Source organism: Otolemur garnettii, unplaced genomic scaffold, assembly GCF_000181295.1.
Source record: "Otolemur garnettii isolate 467f Iridium unplaced genomic scaffold, OtoGar3 scaffold00063, whole genome shotgun sequence".
Taxonomy (NCBI): Eukaryota; Metazoa; Chordata; class Mammalia; order Primates; family Galagidae; genus Otolemur; species Otolemur garnettii.
This window is the reverse complement of record NW_003852458.1, coordinates 1,425,869-1,442,625: the sequence shown is the minus strand read 5'-3', so window position 1 is coordinate 1,442,625 and position 16,757 is coordinate 1,425,869. Positions and strand designations below refer to the sequence as shown.

At 41.3% G+C, this 16,757-nt stretch overlaps 1 protein-coding gene across 1 annotated transcript in view; it reads right to left on the bottom strand.

Annotated features, from left to right (window-relative positions):
• Nucleotides 1–5,172: 5,172 nt before the first annotated feature.
• PDZD2 (PDZ domain containing 2) overlaps nucleotides 5,173–16,757 on the bottom strand; it is a 258,964-nt gene continuing 247,379 nt past the window's right edge. The window contains exons 21-24 of the mRNA XM_012807050.2: nucleotides 16,353–16,454; nucleotides 15,418–15,688; nucleotides 12,715–12,849; nucleotides 5,173–7,784 (exon numbers count right to left, since the gene is read on the bottom strand). Coding sequence (XP_012662504.1) covers nucleotides 7,618–7,784; nucleotides 12,715–12,849; nucleotides 15,418–15,688; nucleotides 16,353–16,454 — 675 coding nt within the window. The 3' untranslated portion in view covers nucleotides 5,173–7,617. The remainder of the gene's footprint in view (nucleotides 7,785–12,714; nucleotides 12,850–15,417; nucleotides 15,689–16,352; nucleotides 16,455–16,757) is intronic.

Sequence of the window (16,757 nt, the reverse complement as noted above, 5' to 3'; positions counted from 1 at the left end):
CAAATGAGGTCATAAAGTATTTGTCTTTTATGCCCAAATTATTTCACTTCGCATGATAGAACAAATGTTGTTTTGATCTGTTACAGGTACTATCCTTACTAATGCTCAAAACGTGCTATCTTTGGCCAGTAGAACCCTCTTCCATGATCCTGAGTCCTTTAGACACGATTTGTCTTTGATAACCTCCTGGTATGGTAAGATATTTCAGGTTTGTTTTGTAATTTGCCATATCTGGAATCACTCATTTTTCCAAAAAGCCATGGTTTCTTTTAGCATGAAATGGTATTTCAAGACTCTAATTTGGGCTTTCAAAATACTTAGACTGCCTTGATCATTGCTTCTAGGGGGAATTGTGTATTTGTGTGATGTGTATGTGTATAAACAAAAATTACCTCATGGAGTTTCAGTTTGGGACAATGAAAAATTCTGGTGATGAGTGGTGGTGATGGTTATTTAATATTAGTATGCTTAATGTCACTGATTATATTTAAAATGGTTAAAATGGCAAATTTTATGTATATTTTGTCATGATAAAAGAGGAGAAAATAGTCTGTTGAGTTTACTTTGATATTTCAGATTCAAATTTAGAATTGATAGTGGTTTTGTCTTCTGGCTTAAAGTTGTATTTTCACTTTTTTTTTTTTTTTGTAGAGACAGAGTCTCACTTTATCGTCCTCACAGCAACCTCCAGCTCCTGGGCTTAGGTGATTGTCCTGCCTCAGCCTCCTGAGTAGCTGGGACTACAGGCACCTGCCACAAATGCCCGGCTATTTTTTGCAGTTTGACCAGGGCTGGGGTTGAACCTGTCACCCTCGGTATATGGGGCTGGCACCTTACCCATTGAGCTACAGGCACCGGCCTTCCTATGTTTTTTTCTAAATTAGTTATTTGTGTGTGTTTCTGGGTATGTTGGGGGAAGATACGGGCAGATGCTAATACTTTGCTAGTGTTCCTGTGATCTTGCTGGGGCCTTCTGGGATAGTCCCCGATGGATTTTACTTTGTGTGTTGTATGGTTAAATTATGAATCTATTGCCTTACAGATTCTGAATTTAGCTCATGCTTAGAAGAATTTATTCACTTTATGATTAGAACATGTTTAGGTTTTTTTTGATCACTTCTACTTTCCTTGTTTGTTTTGTTTCCTTTCTGGCTTTTGCATCTTTGACCCCTCTGGAATTTTATTTTGATGTCGAGGATCTTGTTGGAAGTGATCTAGGTTTTTTATCCCTCAAAATACTTAGGCAGTTTTTCTAACACCAGTTACTAAATCTGTTTAGTACTTGTTTTTTGGTGCTGATTAAAAATGCCCCCATTTGTTTGAATTCAGAATTACTACATATATTTGTGTCTTTATTCCTGTACTTTGCCTGTCTAATTCTATAGCAGAAGAGCCACCATTTAATTATGGTTTTCTGATATTTTAATATTTAATAGGATGCATGGTATTTTTCTTTTCTTTTGTTTTGAGACAGAGTCTCATTTTCTTGCCCCCTGGTAGAGTGCCATGGTGTCATAGTTCACAGCAACCTCAGACTCTTGAGCTTAAGCGATCCTCTTGCCTCAGCCTCCCAAGTAGCTGGACTACAGGTGCCTGCCATAGCACCCGGCTATTTTTTTGTTGCAATTGTCATTTTTTAGCTGGTCCAGACCGGGTTTGAACCCACCAGCTTGGGTGTATGTGGCCGACGCCCTACCCACTGAGCTATGGGTGCCACCTGATAATATTTTTCTTATACTTCTTTTTCAAAATTCTTGTTATATTTACATGTTTGTCTTAACAGATGGACTTTATTGTGTTTTTATTATTTTTAGAGACAGAGTCTCTCTCTGTTGCCTGGGCTAGAGTGCCGTGGCATCAGCCTAACTCACAGCAACCTTAAATTCTTGGGCTCTTGTAATTAGGATTACAGGTGTGAGCCACCACACCCGGCCCTGGAGTCTCTCTCTGGCTCAGAGCTCAGGGTGGTCTTGAATTCTTGAGCTCAAGAGATCCTCCTGCCTCAGCCTTCCAGGGTGCTAGGATTAATGATGTGAGCCACTGTGCCTGGCCAATAGATGGACTTTAGAATAATTTTGCCAGGTTAAAGCTTTTTTTGATTATACTTGAACTTATATTTACAAACTAGTTTGGGGAGAATTGAGATCTCTATAGCACTGAGTCACCCTAACTAGGAATAAGCTATATATTTCCCTATTTTCTTGAATTATCTTTTACATCCCTTAATTGGGATTGTTTTGTAATATTTTTTTTAGGTCTTGACAGTCCTTGCTAAGAATAAATTTAGTTTTCATAAATTTCATAATGTTCTATATTTATAGAGTTCAAATTTCATAATGAACTATATTTATAGAGTTTGTATTGCTGTTAATAGTTGTCCTGTGATATATTCTTTTTTTTTTTTTTAAATTGAGGCAGGGTCTCACTTTGTCACCCTCTGTAGAGTGCTGTGGCCTCATAGCTCAAAGCAATCTCAAACTCTTGGGCTTAAGAGATTCTCTTGCTTCAGCCTCACTAGTAGCTGGGACTACGGGCCCCTGCCACAACCTCCGGCTAGTTGTTGTTATTGTTTAGCAGGCATGGGCCGGGTTTGAACCCATCAGCCCCCGGGCATGTGGTTGGCCCCCTAACTAATGAGCTATGGATGTCCCCTCTTGTGATATATTCTTACTAGTTATTATTTATAGGAAAGCTATTGTTTTGGTGAATGTTAATTCACCATATTTAATTCTAATATTTTTAATAGTTTTTCACCTGAGGTTTATGTATTTATATGTACCCAACTTTGTCATGTACAAATCATGATACTTTTACTACTTAGCTCAAATTTTACTTGATTGCATTGGCTTATACCTCCAGAACATTGTTATTCAGCATTAATAATAGTGGGTAACCTGTGCAAATATGTGTAGGCCTGACTTTAATGGGAGTGCTTCTGGAGTTTCTCTGGTGGAGCACAATGCAGGCTTTATAGAAAGTGTTGACATCTTTCACAATAATTATTTTTCTCTTTTGTCCTGTTAATATAATGAACTATATTTATAGAGTTTGTTTGTTTTTTACTTACAGAGTTCTTAATTTCTTTTCTTTTCTTTTCTTTTTTTTTTGAGACAGTCTGACTATGTTGCCCTCAGTAGAGTGCTATGGTGTCACAGCTCACAGCAACCTCAAACTTTTGGGCTTTTAAGTGATTTTCTTGCCTCAGCCTACCAAGTTGCTAGGACTACAGGCCCCTGTCACAACACCTGGCCATTTTTTGGTTGTAGTTGTCATTATTGTTTGGCAGACCTGGGCTGGAGTTAAACCTGCCAGCTCTAGTGTATGTGGCTGGTGCCTTAGCCGTTTGAGCTGCAGGCGCCAAGCCATATTTGTTGTGGTGGTAATTGTTAGGCAGGCCTGGGCTAGGTTTGAACCTGCTAGCCCCAGTGTATGTGGCTGGTGCCCTAGCCGCTGAGCTATAGGCGCCAAACCAGATTTCTTTGATTTTAAACTGTTTATGTATTCTTAAAATTAACATCAGTTGTTTACAATGTTTTCTTTAATGTGCTGAATTCTGTTTGCTTTAATTTAATCATAAGTTCAGTTCATCCCTTAAGGAAATTGGGTCACGAAGCTGATTGTAATCTTCACTGAGATACTTAGCTGTTTGAGGGGATCAGGAGGAGGGTTTGTGGAGTGATGGTGGCTGTGGCCTCATGGGACAGGGTGAGCTAGCACAGTTAATCTGTTACTGAATCAGTTAATTTCAGCATCCTGTCTGGTGGGGGCTCTCAGATCAGACTATTCCTTGCCTGTTACTCCTCTGACCTACTTAGATTGACCACCAGGTGCCTGGCAAAATGAAAATGATCCCCCCACCTTTCAGATTCAACTTTGTCACCATTCTGAGGCATGAAGATGACTCTAGTCTAAGTGCATCCTGCTTCTCAAAGGGCTCACCTCCTTAATGACTTCTGTGGCATTCTTCAAAACTCTCTTTATGCACTTGTGTTTTTGAGAGGACTAGATCCCATTCTTTGCCTTCACTTTGGTCTTAGGCTTTATTGTACATGGCACGTAGTTTTCCAGATTATAGATTGGGTTTGTGACTATTTCTCTGTTGAAACTAGAGTTTCCCTCTTTGTTCATTTTATTGGGTTTCTAGGAAGAGCATTAAGCAAGCACTCTCTCTCAGGAAAAAGCTCTACACAAGTAGAGGCAGGCTGAGCCAATCAGAATCTTACTTTGGGGTGTATACAGAAAATCAGGCAGGCAGTGGTGTGTATGTCCATACAGATTGTGAAACAGTGTCGGGCCAGTCATGGTTCGAAACCATGAATTTACAGCGGCAAAATTCTGCAATCCCTAAAATTCTCTTTAGGGATTTTTCTCTGGGGATAGGGGCAAAAGAAAAGATGCTCGCTAGTTGTAAGGATTCAGATTTGGCTGATAAGATGGGGCAAAGGATCAAACCTGTAGGCTAGCCAGAGATTGCTGAGTTCTAATTCTTGAGGTTTTGTTAGGAATAGAGAAAGAATGAAAGGATGGAATGCTGGTATGGAGAAAATTGACAGTTGTCGAGGAAGAGCTTTTAGAAACTTGAAGGCAGGAAGTAGTGGGAAAAAGTGACCGGGAGGTTGTGGTGAAAGAACAGGACACTACGCTGTTAAGATGCTGGAGGGAGAACAGTTGTGGATTACGTCAGGATTCTATGTGTGGCATGGCACAGCTAACGTGAGTTCTGCTGCTTTGTACAAAGCAGTTCTTGGCTCCGCGTGCATAGCACAGCGGTTACAGCGCCAGCCATGTACACCAAAGTTGGCAGGTTCCAACCCAGCCTGGGCCTGCTAAAATACAATGACAACTGCAACAAAAAAATAGCTGGGTGTTGTGGCGGGTACCTGTGGTCCCAGCTACTTGGAAGGCTAAGGTAAGAGAATCGCTTGAGCCCAAGAGTTTGAGGTTGCTGTGAGCTGTGACTCCGCAATACTCTATCGAGGGCTAATATAGTGGGACTCGGTCTCACAAGAAAAGAGCTGTTTGGGTTTTTTTTTTTTTTTTTTAAATCTTGAACAATGAAAAAAAAGTCAAGTAGTAAGTAGAGTGTTTATTTTTCTGAAATTATTTAAAAAAGGTTTACAGAGATGTGGATTTACATAACTTGGCGACAACGTTTTTAAAAAATGTACAGGCTATTTCATATTATTGCACTTACTCTTTAATATATAAGGCATTTTATTTTACATAAATAAAGGATAATGTATAATATCATACAACAGCTGTGGTGCCAATTGAGTCAACCATCAAATTCAATGAGATGTGTGTGGGAAGATGGAAACAAAACCCAACCTACTTTATTCTTCATGGTATATTCTTGCCACTATGATTTACATGTTATAACACATATTTATCCTCGTAGCTTGTTGTGAATAACTGGTTTAAAAAGAAAAAAAACCCGACAGTTTTAGTAGGACAATATCATTACTGTTCACTTCAGGAATTGTGGGAATATTAGACTAATTAGAAGTACTAGTCATGCCTTGAACACTGAAGACAAATAGCATTCTATCTCAGGGTCAAAGACAGTTTAGCTTTTGCTTCTTCCTTTAAATTTCAACTGTTGGCCAGGGAACCCTTCTGGCAAGATCTAGTGGAAAGGGCTGATGCTTTTAACAAGTGTAGTAAAGCCAGAGGTCTAGCCTTGGACTCCTGATACAAGGATTAAGGACTCTTAGAAGGAGACCATTCTGTTGCTCCACACTGCTCTGGAAATTTCCGTCCACATAAAACTGTGCATGTCTTTTTAGTGGGCATAGCTGTATGAGTGGAGGCAAACAGTAGTTTTCAGTGTTGTTGACTTCAAATAATCTCTTGTCACTTAGGCAAAAAAGCATAAACCATGAAACCGACCACAGAGACAAAAAAACTAGCATGCACCTTGCACTGACTTCCTATAGTAAGTATCCTACCTGTAATTGTAGTGAAAAGTAGAAGCTAAATCAAGCAGACCTTTCTAGCTAACTCTTGTACTACATTCTCCTTTGTATAATCTGTTGAAAAATAAGAAATAGGGGCTCAGCCAAGCCAGATATTTCAGTCCCATCTGAGGACTAGGTTGACCCCACAATGCTTAGTGGGATTGGTCACTCAGAAAATGATGTACAAAGGTTGATGGTTCAAGCACCTCCATGATCTGGGGGTCATAGCCACAGACTCAAGCTGTGGGTTATTTAAAGAAATATCTCCAACAAAAAAAAGTGTAATCATGCATGCAGGTATGACAGATGCAATCTCACCCGTATTCCCAGGACTCAGTGAGTTGGGTTGTAACTACATAGTTCTGCTCCTTTACTTCAACAGTCACTCACCCTGTTTCTCTCTTTTCCTCCTCATGACATTTTGATAAAGCTGATGAGGGTTTGTGATTTATCTAAGAAAATAACTTCATGACAGTGAACGGAATAGCCACTGTAAGGAAGAGAAGATGATCGTGCTTCAAAGAAGGAGCAGCCAGGGTGAGTTTCACAAGCAGCATGAGTCACAAAGTCTTCTGTAGGAAGACATTTTTGGCAAAGTGAGAATTTGGAAAACGAGCCGCAAAAACGCCAGTCACTGCACATCCAATCCTCAGAAATGTTATATTTCTTAAACATGTTGGGGAAGGGGGAAAATAACCAAACAAAAAGCCCCTTAAAATGATTATTTTAAGCTCCTCTATTCGGATTAATGCCATGTTTATAAATACAAGGATGATTAAAAAGATGATTTCTAAAATTTAATCGTTGGAGTACATAAAACATAGAAACGGAAACCCAGTGACTGATATTTTTGCCTGCTCTTGTGTTGACTAGTCTTGAATTCAAGCACTTATTCAAGACAAGTTTGAAAACTAGATATAAGGTGCTTTCAGATCTGGAACTTTCTGCTTCTAAGCAGCAAAGCTCACGGCTATTTAATACAGTTTATTAGAATTGCTATTCTGTAAAAACAGCCTAATGACTTTTACAGATAGGAAATGATCAGCATGTCATGGTGAGCGATAACCCATTGAATTCTGCATCCATACATTATACTCAAAAAATATTACTTTCTGTATTTTGCTTTTTCATTTTCAGACAATTCCTGAGCTCAGCCTAACAAGTAGGTCATAATTTTTCAGTCCCATTCTATTTTCAGGGTAATATATAATAGACCTGCAGCTCCTTCTTCCTTGAATGTGCCTAAAAGCACTGTCATTTACTTATAAAATCATATAAAACTAAATAATCCTTTTGGCTGTAACATTTGTGGTATCCTCAAACTTTGTTTCCTAATCACCAGGATTAGGTATAGCTGGGAGAGCTGTGTTTCAAATGAAAAAGGGCATGTCAGATCTCGTATCCCCACTGGCAAACATAAATGGTAGGGGACAGGCACTGGAACAAAAGGAATCCCTCGAGTGATCCAGGCAGAAGGCTTCCAGAGTTCAACTTCATTGCTGTTGCACATATAATAGGCCGGACTATATGTATAAATATAAGCTTGGGAATTTTCATAGTTCTTCTCTATACCAATATTAGTTTCAAGAACTCATTGTTTAAAGAATTTGTTCTGTTTTGCTAAAGTAAGAAGGTAACTGATAAAAGGCCTTGTTAAAATTCATGAAGAATTCCTATGCTTTCTAATTACTAACTGCACAGGTCCTTCTGGGACAGACTTCATAATATTCCAGGCATCGAAGTGCATGAGCCCAACCAAAGGTTTTCCATTAATAGCAAGAATTTCATCTCCAGCTTCTATTATTCCAGCTTGTTCAGCTGCACCACCTGTGAGAATAAATACAGAAAAATGAGTTGGCACTTTCACAGTATTAAAACAAATCCCGGGCAGAGTGGCTCACACCTGTAAGCCCAGCACTGAGGGAGGCTGAGGTAGGAGAATTGCTTGAGCTCAGGTGGTTGAAACTTGTCTGGGCTAGAGTGAGACCCTGATTCATTAAAAGAAAAAACCCAGCAGGGTACTGCACCTGTACTCCCAGTAAACTAAAAGCTTGAAAAATCTCTACTATATATGCCTATATTCTTAGGATTGGAAAATATAAGACAAACATATAGTGCAATTTTTTTTTTATGAATATAACTTTAACTCTCATCCTCTAAAACACAAGCAAGATAAAAATAAGCAACTGACAAGGGAAGATATTTTCAATATATTTAATTACAAATGAACAAGACTACTACAAAATACAGAGAATATTGGGCAAAGGAAATGAACAGCAAAAATCCAAATAGCCAATAAATACAGGACAACAGGTTCAACTTTGGTTAACACTCACTGGCTCATAAATCCAGGTTCTGAGAATTGATATTACAAAGTTTAACATAGTTTTGTATAGGTTATAGCAAATTTATGGGCTTCTGCTTGCATTTTTTTCCAGAAGCTTTTCATTTGCTTTCTCACACATCTAAAACAATCTTATTGCCCACCAAACAATAATGACAAATACATTTTGAAAATTAATGAATCAAATTAAAAAGTAGATTAAATCCATATGAAGATAGAATTTGTGAAAAAAGAAGAAACCATTTTTATGACATGGAGAAAGATAAAAATTACAGGAGAGCGACAAGGAGTGCCTGTAATCTCACCACTCTGGGAGGCCATGGTGGGTGGATTGCTTGAGCTCAGGAGTTTGAGACCAGCCTAAGCCAGAGTGAGACCTTGTCTCTAAAAATAGCTGGGCATGTGGGGGGGCGCCTGAAGCAAGAGAATCACTTGAGCCCAAGAGTTGGACGTTGCTGTGATGCCACAGTACTCTACTAAGGGTGACAAAGTGAGACTTTGTCTCAAAAAACTTTTTTTTAAAAAAAATTGTTTCATAGCTTCCATTTAAGTAAGCACTGCCAAAATTCTCCCTAGAGATGAAACAATATATGTTTGCACCAGAAAAAATGAGTTTTCCTTTGTCCACATTCTTGTCAACACGTTTTAGGAAACTTATTTTTGACCAATCTGATAAATTAAAAAAATGATCCCCAATAATTACAATTTTCATCCAATAACTAAGTTTGAGCATCTTCTTATATTTCTTGGCTATTTGGGTTTTGTCAATTTTTATTATTGCCTTTACTTAATTTTTGTTTGTTTGTTTGTTTTTGCAGTTTTTGGCCAGGACCGGCGCCCTACTCCTTGGAGCCACAGGTGCCGCCTGACCTAAATTTTTTTTTTTGAGACAGAACCTCAAGCTCACCCTGGGTAGAGTGTTGTGGCATCACAGCAACCTCTAACTCTTGGGCTCAAGTGATTCTCCTGCCACAGCGCCTGGCTATTTTTTGGTTGCAGCTGTTGTTGTTGTTTGGCGGCCCCGGGCTGGATTTGAACCGGCCAGCTCATGTGTATGTGGCTGGCCCTTTAGCCGCTTAAGCCATAGGTGCCGAGCCCCGACCTAAATATTTTCAATTGTCTTTTTCTTACTGGATTATAGTTAAATACTCCAGATTTTAACTCTTTGTTGATCAAGTATCTTCTAATCAGTGGCTTATATTTTTATACTAATAATTTTATTTGCCATATAGTAAACATTCAATGTTTTTTAAGGATGTGTTTTTCTGTTACATTTAAGAAACTTAAATTTTCCTGTGATATTTAAAAATAAGTTATTGATGACATATAGGAAATTCTCTGAATTCATCACGCTTGGTCAACTATTTCTCTCTTACCTTTTTGGCAGCTTATTTGGTACAATGATGAGAAACAGAAACCGTCCAAACCTATAACTATACCCATGTACACTGCTGCCTCATACAGGAGCTTAAAACCAACCATGTTCTAGCTTTTTCATGGATAAAATCCCTGACCTTCAGGGATATTGATATTTAATTTTTTTATTATTCAGAATTAGCCTCCTACAAGAAATCAGTATTGCTGTATTTCTTTCTGCTACTTGAACTAAAAGGCACAGGAAAACAAAATGAATGAAAAACTTACCCCCATGAAATTTGTAAGTATATGAAATCTTTGCATAAGCGCTAAATCTGTACAAAGTAACTAGATTTACTGGTCTCCTAAAAGTGGAGGTAGGGATCTACCTTATAATGTTCCACATCATCTGGATCCCTTTTAATAAGAACAAAACCACAGCCTTGCCCTCAAGAGCATCTCAACACTAGGCTAGTCTCTGAGACTGGTGCTTTTTTCTTTCCTTTCCATTTCCAGAGCAGTGGTCATGGCTTTCTGACCAGTTGCTAGTGACAGGGCCAGGTAGTTGTCCAGGACATCCTGTCTCTGCTTTGCTGGAGGACATTGATTTTCTCCACTGTAGTGGCAGAATTATAGCCAGATTCCTCTAACCAGGCGGCCTCAGCCCATCTCACCTGAAGCACTACGCCAGCTGGCCTTTGGCTTCTAGGACCTGGACACTTTTTTGGGCTGCCTGGCCTGCGCTGGCTATGTGTCCTGTGACTGGCCATGGCAGCATCAACTCCATCTCCCTACATGAATATCTTAAAATACCTCCAAATGTAGCTGTAATTCTTATATGATAGTTTAGCTAGGTAGAGTGTTTTACGCTGACTTGAGAGACTTTCTTTCAATTCCGTGAAGACATGTTCTGTCAGCTTAGGCTTTCCTGTAGTGCCATCTGAACAATCAGTGAATTTTTTGTTAGCTTTTTATTTTTAATTATTTGAGATAGAATCTCACTTTGTTGCCCTTGGTAGAGTGCCGTGTGTCACAGCTTATAGCAACTTTAAACTCCTGGGCTGAAGTGATCCCCTGGCCTCTGTTTTTAGTAGAGACGGGGTTTCGATTTTGCTTAGGCTGGTCTTGAAGCAATTCACCTGCCTCGGCCTCCCAGAGTGCTAGGATTACAGGTGTGAGCCACCGCACCTGGCCCTGTTAGCTTTTTAGATTTCCTTATTATTGATATTCTGAAACTTTATCATGATATATCAAAAGTTTGGATTTTTATAAAATTCAGCCTATTTTACCCTTGATTAGATTTTTCAGTTCTGAAAAATTCTGACTTCTCATTTCTCCAAATATTTCCTTTTTCTTATTGTTTTTTTCCTTCTCGCACTCCTTATCTTTCTCCATGTCATAAAAAATGTTTTTTCACAAATTTTGTCTTCATATGGATTTAATCTACTTTTTAATTTGATTCATTAATTTTTAAAATGTATTTGATTCCATTTTCACTAATTGGGGGTATGTGTATACATTTTTTTCCCTAGGAAGCAGGGACTTGCTATATTGCAAGAAAAAACATTCAATTCCTGGGCTCAGGTGATCCTCCTGCCTCCCCAGTAGTCCCAAGCTTAATTTTCTTTAACATATCTGCATATCCTTTTAAACATCCTCTTGGACTTGTTTCACTGATAATATTCTTGCCTTATTTTTTATGGGGTCTGCTGGCAGTGCATGTCCTTCTGCACCCAGTGCCTGTATCTGGCTCTCATAAGTGCTCTTACAGTTGGGCTACTTCACACTCGCCTGAGCTTGGCTTCCTCTCTTCTGCTCTGTCAACTTGACCAGTTAAGTTGATGAATCTTAGTTCTTCTCTCTACCCTGGCATTGTAAGTTCAGACCTCATATAGGCAGAGGATTTATGCCTGTCCTCTGCTTGCCCTGGGGGGCCATGAGCAAACAGCCTGTTCCTGGCTGTCACCAGGTAAGCGAAGCCAAGAGCAAATCACAGTGCTCTGTATCACAAGGTGCCTGGTTTCATCACCCCCAGGGTGCTTAGCTCTGGGGGGTACTCTAATGCACACTGATTTCTTTCTTTTTTTTTTTTTTTTTTTTTTTGAGACAGAGCCTCAAGCTGTCCCCCTGGGTAGAGTGCCGTGGCATTACAGCTCACAGCAACCTCCAACTCCTGGGCTCAAGCGAGTCTCCTGCCTCCGCCTCCCAAGTAGCTGGGACCACAGGCGCCCGCCACAACGCCCGGCTATTTTTTGGTTGCAGCCGTCATTGTTGTTTGGCGGGTCCAGGCTGGGGATTTGAACCCGCCACCTTAGGTGTACGTGGCTGGCGCCTTAGCCGGTTGAGCTATAGGCGCCGAGCCTGCACACTGATTTCTTGCTCTGCTTACCACTAGGTTCTTTATTTTCATTTCTAATTCATGGAGATTTTTTCCCCCAGCACAACTCCATTTAACCAAACATTTGTTTTACCTATTAGTACCATGTGTGAGGCGTGGAGCGAAACTTTGACATTGTTATATAATACAGAAATAACTTGCATACCACAAGGTGGTCATTAAAAAGAAAAGCAAGCCTTAGCTAAGAAGAATTGACTTCATTACTTTTGGACCTACTTATTCTGTTACATAAAGACCAGAAACCCAGGTAGGGAATGTGTCATTATTGTATATTAATGTTGTGGGTGCAATTGAATTGTTAAGAATCTGTATAATTGTACCAATTGTATTAACATAAGATTTTGAAGACTTCCCAGGATCATAAGATGAATTGTTCAAGTTGATGAACAGACTTACACTTACCAACCATTTCAAAAGTATCTACTTTCTTGCTGCCCTGAGGTACCTCCTTAACTCCTCTGTGGCTCAGTTTCTTCTTTTGTAAATAGGCACGATAATGGTACCCACCCGATAGGACAGTATGAGTTAATATGTAAAAACTGCAAAAAACTAGAGGACTGACCAACAGTGAACTGTCTTAAAGCTGCTAAAAATGTTTTAAATTTTTAAAAATACATTTGATTTCCAAATGGAAGATGCTGAGTTTTCTCGGACATTACCTTTGTACACACTTTTGATGACCAGAGGCCCGTCTCCAGACACAGATGATTTTCCCCCATCCAGACTCAATCCCAGCCCAGCTGAGGTCTTCAGCACTTCAACACAGAGGGCATCACGTGCAGCCGTGCTTCTCCCTGTGGCGGTGGTATTCGTCAAGATCAGAACGACAGGGCTGTGCATCACTCATGCACCATGTACTCCTGGCCCCCTCAAGTCCCATAGACTTCGCAGTGCTCTAATAACATTTGATCCCAGACTAAGGGTTGGTCTGCCCTCCTGGCTGTGTTCCTGCTGTACTTGGGTCCTTTGTTCTGTGCACTGTCTGCAAGCATTGGAGAGGGCTTTTATGCCTTGCACAAAACCAATTGCTCTGGTTAAGCCATGTGCTTGTCTGGCAGTACATGTCTTAGTAAAGACTGAAGTCACATATGGGGAATCAAATTTGATTTCCCACCAACCCTGGCTACCGATGCCAGGGAAGTTTCACCCTTTGGTCCTAAAGGTCAGCCGCCCCAAAATGCCCAGCCTCATGTGAGACTTAAAATTGACTCCAGAGTTCCCCAGGAGGCTGCAAACTTTCTGCCTCCTCCCTCCCACCACTCATGTTCCTAGGAGAGGGTGTCTAGGTTTGCCTGTCCTCATGCACACACAGGCTGCTCCATAGCAACTGACTGGCATGTGCTGCGTGCTAGTCTAGTGAGGCTGGCTGGGGTCTGAGTAGGGGTCGTAAATTATTTCCCTTCCTCAGGATGTCAGAGCTAAGTGCAAAGGCACACTTAGTTGATTGGTGGGTGGAGGAAGGGCCACAGAGGGATTAAACTGTCCACTTACTGTATTCATTTGGGCTGAGGCCCAGCTAGCACCATCACCTCTGCACATAAAGGCCAGTCCATTGTTGTGGTTTAAAGAAGGCCACTCCACATGGTCTGAAGGATATTTCCTAACACTGGGAGCAGCATGTTTTGCTGTTGAACAGGAAAACAGGCCTATTACTGTGGCTCTCTGGCTGCATACTGGAATTGGCTGGGGAACATTAAAAAAATACTGGGGCCTGTTCCCCATGCCTCGGCATTTTTTTCTTTGAGACAGGGTCTTACTCTATAGCACAGGCTAGTGTGCAGTGTTATCATTCTAGCTCATTGCAGTTGCCAACTCCTGGGTTCAAGTAATCATCCTGCCTCAGTCTCCTCAGTAGTTGCTCCTACAGGCATGCGCTACCACACCCAGCTGTTTTTTTTTTTTTTTTTTTTTTTTTTTGTGGAGATGGGGTCTCTTGTTCAGGCTTGAACTCCAGACCTCAAACAACCCTGCTGCCTCACCTCACAAAAGTGTTAGCATTATAGGTGGGAGCCTCTGCGCCAGGCCACTGCTCAGCATTTCTGGTTTAATTCAGCTGGGGGAATTTCCTGAGCATCAGGATTTTAACAAAAAACTTTCCAGGTGCCTCCAATGTCAGCTTACTGCACCAGGCCCCAAGTCAGACACTCAGGATATGGTAAGAAATAATTGCAAAGGACCAGGGAGACTAAACTAGGAATATGGAATAGGAACAAGTTTAGGAATAGAAGCAGGAATACATTTAAGCCCTCAAGGTGCTCACAGTTTGATAACTCTACAGGCTCTAGTTCAAGGCCAGATTCCCTGGAGGTGCTAGAGGCATACATAATGATTACCAATGATGGAGAACCTTCCCTATCAGAGTTCACAAGGCTTAAAAAAACTCTGCAAGCTGTTAGTCCTATGTGCCAAGTGGTGTCCTTTGACAGTTTTAAGTTTCCAGGATCCTACTGAAAATCCACCAGGCGGTCCAGGCAGCACTGGGGCAACAGCCAGCATGGGGAGGTCTGATGATTTAGGGCTTTAGCTCTCTAGGAGAGACAGTAGAGCAAAAGGAAGGCTGCAGACACCAATGCAGGGGCATCGGACTGGCCTGTGCATTGTGTGAGCTCTGTATTGAAGGTGCTCATCTTTGAGAATATAAGAAGTATTTCTCATTCAATGGAATCAGAGCCATTTTCAGCAAAGCCTTGTGGCAAAGGAATTCAGCTAGCTGCCGACCTTATCAGGGAGAGATGCTGAGAAGGAAAGGCTCCTCCCAGAAGGCAGTGCTCCCACCTGAACTTCTGTAGACTCTTTGTCATATTGACTGAAAGAGAGACATGGCTCCTGAGCACCCTGGCAGGACACCCCAGAGCCCTGCAGCTCTTACCTGAGGGCAGACATCAGCCTGCAGAAACAGATGCCGTGCTTAGCTCCGAGCCCCTGAGGGTGGGGGGCACCAGGAAATCTGTTTCTGAACCTCTTCTAGGGAGCTTTTCATGCTTGATTAAGGCTGCAGTCTCTGTTTTGTTCTAAAACAGGATAGACTACCAACTTTGATATTTTCCCAAGGGCAATTCTTGGTTTAAGAATTTCTCTGCAACATTGACTCCCCCAATGCAGGAATTTCCCATTCTACTTGCCAGTCCTCATGAGGAGGGAAACTAAAGGGACAGGGGCTCCTCCTCAGGGCACTTAAGATTGCCATGTGACAGCTTCTCTAAGTCTTCAGCAGTGTGGCTAGAACTAATAATTGTAGCACTGCTTATGCAAGAACCATCCTTGACATGCTAGACTTTGCTACCTCTAGTTTTGGGGATACAGATTTTCCTGTACATTCAACCAATCTGCCATTTCTGCTGCCTGCTGAGCTAGTATCTTACCAATGCTGGGCTCCAGAGGGATGATCTTTCTGGACAGCAGGCCTTTCCCATTGGTCTTGGGAGGCTCCTGCCTGGCAGAGTGCCTGGGCTGATCAGTACCTTTCCTGATGATCACGAGGGCATCTTTGTACAGCTGTGCCTGATGTAGAACCTTCTGGACATCCCCCTGGGCTAAGCCGGCCAGTGAGGTGCCATTGACTGACAGAAGGAAATCTCCTCGGCTCATGGTCCCTTCCTGAGAAGCTGCCCCCTGAGAAAACACCCTGTGGACCTGGGACAAAGAAGGAAAAAGGGAACAAAAGCCAGATCCATTTATGACATCCAGTCAAAGTAAGGGAAACTGCAAATCTGTAATAAAGGAACTTTATAATGATAAATTTTCTAAATCACACAGGTGGTTGATCAGAAAACATATTCAATGTGAGGGATAGAACTGCAGATACCAATGTCCGTGTCTACACACCAGTTTACCCAACTTTTGGTGGGTGTCTAATACGTGTTTGGCATCCAGAGACCACCCTAGGCTTGTCCAGAGCAGGTAACCTCCTTAGTGATCCCAAAGGTCTCTGAGTGATGTAAAATTTTAAGTTACTACTCTTGACAAAGAAGTAATTTTATAAGCAAATGCAACTTGGGTCATTTGATTCTAATGTTTTTCTAGTGCTTAAAAAAAATTATTTCAGCAGATAATAAAGATGCAGAGAATTGTGTTCAAAGGTGCTGGGACTTGGCCAACACATGACGTCAGCTCTGTGTTGAAGATGCTGATCTTTGTCGATGAAAATGTTACATACTACTCTTCCCGCTTTTTCTGTTGGTAGCAGGGAACAAAACCCAGCAATCTTTGAACCTACTGACTAGAATTTGTGTCCTCATTAAATTATGGACTTCTCAAGGAGGGATTTTCCTAAAAGCCCAATAGCATCGCCACTTACCATGACTGATTTGGGCTCCATGTCTGCCCCTCCTGCCACACTGAATCCCAGACCTGAGCCTTCTTTTCTAGTCAGCACTATGAAGCAAACATCTTCTTTATGCTAATGAAAAGCAACAGAAAAAGATCACATCACTTGTGCCCAGATCCTCCTCAAGTGTACCCATCATCACCAACTGGAGGGACGCACAGGCTGTCCCAAGCGTAAGACCGCCCCATCTCCACCACGCGAGCGCCTGCTGGGTGGCCTACATGGCAAATTCTGAGGACCCGTCCTGCATCTGTGGAAGCTCAGGGAAGGTGGACGTGAATGTGGATGGGGGAACAGCGTAGAATTTCTGAGTCTTCAAGCCAGATTGCGTCTTCCCCAATTTGATCACAGCATATAATTTGACCATGACACAAA